The sequence below is a fragment of the Plasmodium gaboni genome (genome assembly GCF_001602025.1).
Source record: "Plasmodium gaboni strain SY75 chromosome Unknown, whole genome shotgun sequence".
Classification (NCBI taxonomy): Eukaryota; Apicomplexa; class Aconoidasida; order Haemosporida; family Plasmodiidae; genus Plasmodium; species Plasmodium gaboni.
In genome coordinates, this window is record NW_017385301.1 from 1 (window position 1) to 1077 (window position 1077).

The following is a 1077-nucleotide window of genomic DNA, read 5'->3' on the forward strand; positions in this document are numbered from 1 at the left end:
TAATAAAGCAAATTAAATAAAACAAACAAAAAAGAAAAATAAAAGAATAAAATAAAAGACTCATATATATATATATATATATATATATATATATATATATATATATATATATATATATTTATTTATTTATTTATTTATATATTTATATTCACTTTCTTTTTAAAATATATTCGAATAATTATCTTTTACACATTTTATGATAAGTCATGTAAAAATAATAGGACAACTTAATATTATTATACTCTATAAAGAAATAGGTTTATAATTAAAAATAAATAATACATTATATATGGAAACATTTTTTATGGATATAAAGTACTTATATTCATTTCATTTAAAAAATTTTATAAGGTTCTTTAAATTTTCTTTAAATAAATCGTTTTTATTAATTAACTCAAGGSAATTCCTAATGAGATTCTTTTAAATCACTAGAATTTATAGATTCAGTTTCTATTTCAATCTCTTCAATTACAGTTTCGGTTTCTCCTTCATCATTTATAGATTCAGTTTCTATTTCAATCTCTTCAATTACAGTTTCAGTTTCTCCTTCATCATTTATAGATTCAGTTTCTATTTCAATCTCTTCAATTACAGATTCGGTTTCTCCTTCATCATTTATAGATTCAGTTTCTACTTCAACTTCTTCAATTACAGATTCGGTTTCTAATTCTTCTTCATCACTTACTACTTCTGTTTTTACTGGTACTTCTTCATTTTTTTGTTCTTGATTTTCAGTAACGATATCAAGAAAAAAATAATCTGGGAAAATATTTTCATTAATATCATATAATTCTTCTTTTGATTCTTCTGTTACTTCTTTATAATTTGTATTATTTATTTCATTTCCTATATTTAAATTATTGTTTTCTTCATTAAAATAAGTATTATTTAAATGTCCATTTCTTAAACTCGTTTTTAAAGTATCTATTTCTTCAGCACTTTCAATATTTTCAGAGAGTGCTCCATAGGTTTCACATATATATAAGTTTATTAAAAACAACAAGAAAATTATATAAAAAAAATTCATCATTTTCTATAATTAAATTAAAATATGAAGGGGAATTTTAATTTTTTTAA

At 19.6% G+C, this 1077-nt stretch overlaps 1 protein-coding gene across 1 annotated transcript; it reads right to left on the bottom strand.

The window, feature by feature from the left end:
- Window positions 1–406: 406 nt before the first annotated feature.
- PGSY75_0012400 (putative protein, unknown function) lies at window positions 407–1030 on the bottom strand (the record flags this gene model as incomplete). The annotated part of the gene is made up of 1 exon (XM_018783262.1): window positions 407–1030. The coding sequence occupies one exon, from the start codon at window positions 1028–1030 to the stop codon at window positions 407–409; it is 624 nt and encodes a 207-aa protein (XP_018638955.1).
- Window positions 1031–1077: the final 47 nt, after the last annotated feature.